Source organism: Oncorhynchus masou, unplaced genomic scaffold (assembly GCF_036934945.1).
Source record: "Oncorhynchus masou masou isolate Uvic2021 unplaced genomic scaffold, UVic_Omas_1.1 unplaced_scaffold_9838, whole genome shotgun sequence".
NCBI classification, from domain to species: Eukaryota; Metazoa; Chordata; class Actinopteri; order Salmoniformes; family Salmonidae; genus Oncorhynchus; species Oncorhynchus masou.
The window spans coordinates 3,748-9,994 of NW_027016355.1; the positions used below are offsets into that span (position 1 = coordinate 3,748).

At 40.8% G+C, this 6,247-nt stretch overlaps 1 protein-coding gene across 1 annotated transcript; it reads right to left on the reverse strand.

Moving 5' to 3' along the window:
• Positions 1 to 1,737: 1,737 nt before the first annotated feature.
• Positions 1,738 to 5,396, reverse strand: LOC135538567 (bile acid receptor-like; the record flags this gene model as incomplete). Its single annotated transcript, XM_064964459.1, has 2 exons — positions 5,190 to 5,396; positions 1,738 to 2,094 (listed from the first exon to the last, which is right to left on the reverse strand). Coding segments are annotated over exons 1-2 (454 nt in total), but the record flags the coding sequence as incomplete, so codon positions are not given.
• Positions 5,397 to 6,247: the final 851 nt, after the last annotated feature.

Genomic DNA, 6,247 nt, shown 5'->3' on the forward strand with positions numbered 1-6,247 from the left:
GAAGTTAACACACACTAAGTTGACTGTGCCTTCAAACAGCTTGGAAATTCCAGAAAACGATGTAATGGCTTTAGAAGCTTCTGATAGGCTGATTGACATCATTTGAGTCAATTGGAGGTGTACCTGTGGATGTATTTCAAGGCCTATCTTCAAACTCAATGCCTCTTTGCTTGACATCATGGGAAAATCAAAAGAAATTAGCCAAGACCAAGATTTTTTTTTGTAGAACTCCATAAGTCTGGTTCATCCTTGGGAGCAATTTCCAAATGCCTGAAGGTACCACGTTCATCTGTACAAACAATAGTACACAAGTATAAACACCATGGGACCACGCAGCCGTCATACCGCTCAGGAAGGAGACACATTCTGTCTCCTAGAGATGAACATACTTTGGTGTGAAAAGTGCAAATCAATCCCAGAACAGCAGCAAAGGACCTTGTGAGGATGCTGGAGGAAACAAGTACAAAAGTATCTATATCCACAGTAAAAGTCCTATATCGACATAACATGAAAGGTCACTCAACAAGGAAGAAGCTACTGCTCCAAAACCATCATAAAAAGCCAGACTATGGTTTGCAAATGCACATTGTGAAAAAAATCATACTTTTTGGAGAAATGCCTTCTGGTCTGATGAAACAAAAATAGAACTGTTTGGCCATATTTACCATTGTTATGTTTAGAGGAAAAAGGGGGAGGCTTGCAAACCGAAGAACACTATCCCAACCGTGAAGCACAGGGGTGGCAGCATCATGTTGTGGGGGTGCTTTGCTGCAGGAGGGACTGGGGCACTTCACAAAATAGATGGCGTCATGAGGACGGAAAATTATGTGGATATATTGAAGCAACATCTCAAGACAATAGTCAGGAAGTTAAAGCTGGGTCGCAAATGGGTCTTCAAAAAGGACAATTATCCCAAGCATACTTCCAAAGTTGTGGCAAAATGGCTTAAGGACAACAAAGTCAAGGTATTGGAGTGGCCATCACAAAGCCCTGACCTCAATCCTATAGAACATTTGTGTGCAGAACTGAAAAAGCGTGTGCGAGCAAGGAGGCCTAAAAACCTGACTCAGTTCCACCAGCTCTGTCAGGAGGAATGGGCCAAAATTCACCCAACTTATTGTGGGAAGCTTGTGGAAGGCTACCCAAAACATTTGACCCAAGTTCAACAATTTAAAGGCAATGCTACCAAATACTAACTGAGTGTATGTAAACTTCTGACCCACTGGGAATGTGATGAAAGAAATAAAAGTTGAAATACATCATTCTCTTTACAATTATTCTGATATTTCACATTCTTAAAATAAAGTGGTGAACCTAACTGGACAGGGAATTTTTAAGACAGGGAATTTTTACTAGGATTAAATGTCAGGAATTGTGAAAAACGGAGTTTAAATGCATTTGGCTAAGGTGTATGTAAACTTCCGACTTCAACTGTACATGATTCCATATGTGTTATTTCATAGTTTGGATGTCTTCACTGTTATTCTACAACGTAGATATAATTCAATAACTCCACATCCCTACACATCGACTCGGTACTGGTACCCAGTGTACATAGCAAAATTAACATTACTCATTGTGTATTTAATATTACTTTTATTTTTTTTGTGCTATTATTTTTTCTGTATTTTCTGTCTTTCTGCATTGTTGGGAAGTTCCCATAAGTAAGCAATTCACTGTTCGTCTACATCTGTTGTTTACAAAGCGTGTGACAATTTTTGTATCATGTTTTCATACCTTTACACCCCTCACAGGTGAGAGCATTATAGTGATACCCGGATGCCTTGTCCCCACACACCACACACAGCTCCTCCCCTTTGACACTGCCTGTGTGGGATGTGTGCCGGGTCCTATTGCACACCACAGGCACTATGGTGGACGCCTCTTCCATTTCAGCATTATAAGTGCCCTCTAGGGGTCCTTTCCTCAGTTCATACATCCCTGTGGGTGAGTACCACTCATCGGCGTTGTACTGGGGGTAGTAGTTCTGACTGGAGTAGTATGGTGGGGAGGGCTCCACTGAGGGGTATTGCATGCTGGGATAGCTGGTGAAGGGTAAGACTTCCTGGTCTTGGAGCAGAGGGCTCCCTTGTTCTGATGGAGAAAAGAAAGAGGCATAGATTAAATGAGAGTATCACTGAATAGAAGTGTGCAATAAACTGATGGTTTTAACGATGTAGAGTTTTTATCGGCAATAAAAAGTCAGCATTTTTTCAGCATGGTTCAGAAAAGCCACAATAGCTACACATTTCCCAAGCCAATTAGTCCTGTATTTTCCCAAGCATAGTGAGTCACAACAACAACCTTTAACCTCACGCTCTCACAGAACACTGCAATAAAAGACTGAAAGGATAGCTTGGGCTAACTAACTACCTCCAAAGAGATATAGTACTTTTTAACCTTTATTTACTGTAACTAGGCAAGTCAGCTAAGAACAAATTATTATTTACAATGACAGCCTAGGAACAGTTGGTTAATTAACGGCCTTGTTCAAGCACAGAAAGACAGATTTTATCTTGTCAGCTCAGGGATTCGATCAAGCAACCTTTTGGTTACTGGACCAATGTTCTAACCACTGGGCTACATGCCAGCCCTGTACTTACTGCATATACAGTGGGGAGAACAAGTATTTGATACACTGCCGATTTTTCAGGTTTTCCTACTTACAAAGCGTGTAGAGGTCTGTAATTTTGTATCATAGGTACACTTCAACTGTGAGAGACGGAATCTAAAACAAAAATCTAGAAAATCACATTGTATGATTTTTAAGTAATTCATTTGCATTTTATTGCATGACATAAGTATTTGATCACCTACCAACCAGTAAGAATTCTGGCTTTCACAGACCTGTTAGTTTGTCTTTAAGAAGCCCTCCTGTTCTCCACTCATTACCTGTATTAACTGCACCTGTTTGAACTTGATACCTGTATAAAAGACACCTGTCCACACACTCAATCAAACAGACTCCAACCTCTCCACAATGGCCAAGACCAGAGAGGGTGTAAGGACATCAGGGATAAAATTGTAGACCTGCACAAGGCTGGCATGGGCAACAGGACAATAGGTAAGCAGCTTGGTGAGAAGGCAACAACTGTTGGTGCAATTATTAGAAAATGGAAGAAGTTCAAGATGACGGTCAGTCACCCTCGGTCTGGGGGCTCCATGCAAGATCTCACCTCGTGGGGCATCAATGATCATGAGGAAGGTGAGGGATCAGCCCCAGAACTACATGGCAGGACCTGGTCAATGACCTGAAGAGAGCTGGGACAAAAGTCTCAAAGAAAACCATTTGTAACACACTACCGCCGTCATGGATTAAAATCCTGCAGCGCACGTAAGGTTCCCCTGCTCAAGCCAGCGCATGTCCAGGCCCGTCTGAAGTTTGCCCAATGACCATCTGGATGATCCAGAGGAGGAATGGAAGAAGGTCATGTGGTCTGATGAGACAACAATAGAGCTTTTGGTCTAAACTCCACTCGCCATGTTTGGAGGAAGAAGAAGGATGAGTACAACCCCAAGAACACCATCCTAACCATGAAGCATGGAGGTGGAAACATCATTCTTTGGGGATGCTTTTCTGCAAAGGGGACAGGACAACTGCACCGTATTGAAGGGAGGATCTTGGCCAACAACCTCCTTCCCCCACTCAGTAAGAGCATTGAAGTTGGGTCGCATGAACCCAAAACACACAGCCAGGGCAACTAAGGAGTGGCTCCGTAAGAAGCATCTCAAGGTCCTGGAGTGGCCTAGCCAGTCTCCAGACCTGAACGTAATAGAACATTTTTGGAGGAAGTTGAAAGTCCGTATTGCCCAGCGATAGCCCAGAAACCTGTAGGATCTGGAGAAGGTCTGTATGGAGGAGTGGGCCAAAATCCCTGCTGCAGTGTGTGCAAACCTGGTCCAGAACTACAGGAAACATATGATCTCTGTAATTGCAAACAAAGGTTTCTGTAGCAAAATATTAAGTTCTGCTTTTCTGATGTATCAAATACTTATGTCATGCCAATAAAATGCAAATGAATTACTTAAAAATCATATAATGTGATTTTCTGGATTTTGTTTTAGATTCTGTCTCTCCACAGTTGAAGTGTACCTATGATAAAATGACAGACCTCTACATGCTTTATGCGTGGAAAACCTGCAAATCGGCAAGTGTATCAAATACTTGTTCTCACTGTATCTATACTTATATTTCTACTTATATTATACATATTTCTATATTTCAGAAATTCTTTATCATCAGGTTTTTATTTACTCTGTCATAAAATATACAGTAATAATTCTATTCCTATTTTGTAAACGTGAACCCTTGGTTAGACGTCAGCTAGCATTTGAACCATTTCGATACCTTAATTTCACTTTTATTCATTAAAATACATTAAGGTAAAAATACATACTGGGCAACAACAAAAAACAGCTGGAATATAGCCGTACAGTTTTATGGTGTTGAGTTAATCAAACTCATCTGATAACACACATAACCCAAACTGACGCAACTACGATCGACAGGCATGCGAGACACTGACCCTCTTAAGGTTTGATCTGGACCATGGCCATCTCAGGGTCTCTCAGAGCATCCACAATAAAAACCTCCCCTTTCTCTGTCATTCTCTCTCCGTCTCTCTCTCTGTCTGTCTCTCTCCCTCCCTCTCTATCTCTCTTTCTTTCTCTGACCAACTGAAAAGTAATCCCCCTCTGCGGCTCTACTCTTACCGTTACTTCTTCTACTTCAGCATAACTCCTCTATTGTCTTCGGAAAAGGAAATTCTCAATTAAAATGCTGGTTCAATAGTCCTAAAACAGAACAGTTTTGTGCTTGCTTGAGGACTGACTCAGGAATGACAAAGGGGAGCAAGGTTTTTTCATGGTTACTTATTAACTTGACATTCACATTTCTGCCCAACAATAACGTAGTTGTTTTGGTGATGTGTAAAGTCACTTTCACATCTGGCCTGTGTGACTGGCTGCAACTGACTGAGAGGTAATGTGTGTCATAGGTAACTCGATTGCCTGATCCCAGATCTGCATGTGCCAACTCCCATATCATTGGCATGCCATATGCATATACTGTAAAAAAAAATATATGGTACACTGCATATTATGTATTGCATGACAAAATAGTCAGAGAAGTTGGATGAAGCACATACAGTACTGATCTGGGACCAGGCTAGTTGTTGGAGGTTGCTTACCAAAGAAGTGTGAGCTCTCAGACAGTGGGAATCCATCGTTGGGAGGGATTTGTAGTAGTCCCACCACATTGACATTGTGGCCCACCCACTCATTCATTCACAAATCTGGTTGGACCTCAGCTCAGAACCTCAGCTTAGAGTAAAGATGGTGTGATTGGCCAAGACACAAGGAGGGAATTAAGAAAGTTCTTTCCAGTCCAATCCTGTAAGAAAACTAAGATACACCCAGACATAATGTTAGCGTTAGTTTGGACATTTCGTTAAAGCTACTTGGTGTTAAACACCTCATGGACATCTCTTTAGCCTTCAGAAAGTATTCACAACCCTTGACTTTTTTCACGATTTGTTGTGTTACATACTGAATTTAAAATGGATTAAAATTAGATTTTTTTTCACTCGCCTACATACAATACCCCATAATGTTTTTATGTTAATTACATCAAATGAAAACCTGAAATGTCTTCAGTCAATAAGTATTCAACCCCTTGGTTATGGCAAGCCTAAATAAGTTTAAGAGTAAAAATGTAAGTAACTTACTAAGTTGCTTGGACTCTCTCTGTGTATAATAATAGTGTTTAACATGATTTTTGAATGACCACTTCATCTCTGTACCCCACACATACAATTATCTGTAAGGTCCTTCAGTCGAGTAGTGATTTTCAAACACAGATTCAACCACAAAGACCAGGGATGTTTTCCAATGCAGAAGGGCACCCATTCAAATCGAATCGAATCAAATCCAATTTTATTGGTCACATACACATGGTTAGCAGATGTTAATACGAGTGTAGCGAAATGCATGTGCTTCTAGTTCCAACAGTGCAGTAATATCTAACAAGTAATCTAACCATTCCCAACAACTACCTAATACACACAAATCTAACAAGTAATCTAACAATTCCCCAACAACTACCTAATACACACAAATCTAAAGGGATGACTGAGAATATGTACATGTTAATGAATATGGATGAGCGATGGCCGAGCGGCATAGGCAAGGTGCAGTCGATGGTATAAAATACAGTATATACATGTGATATGAGTAATGTACGATATGT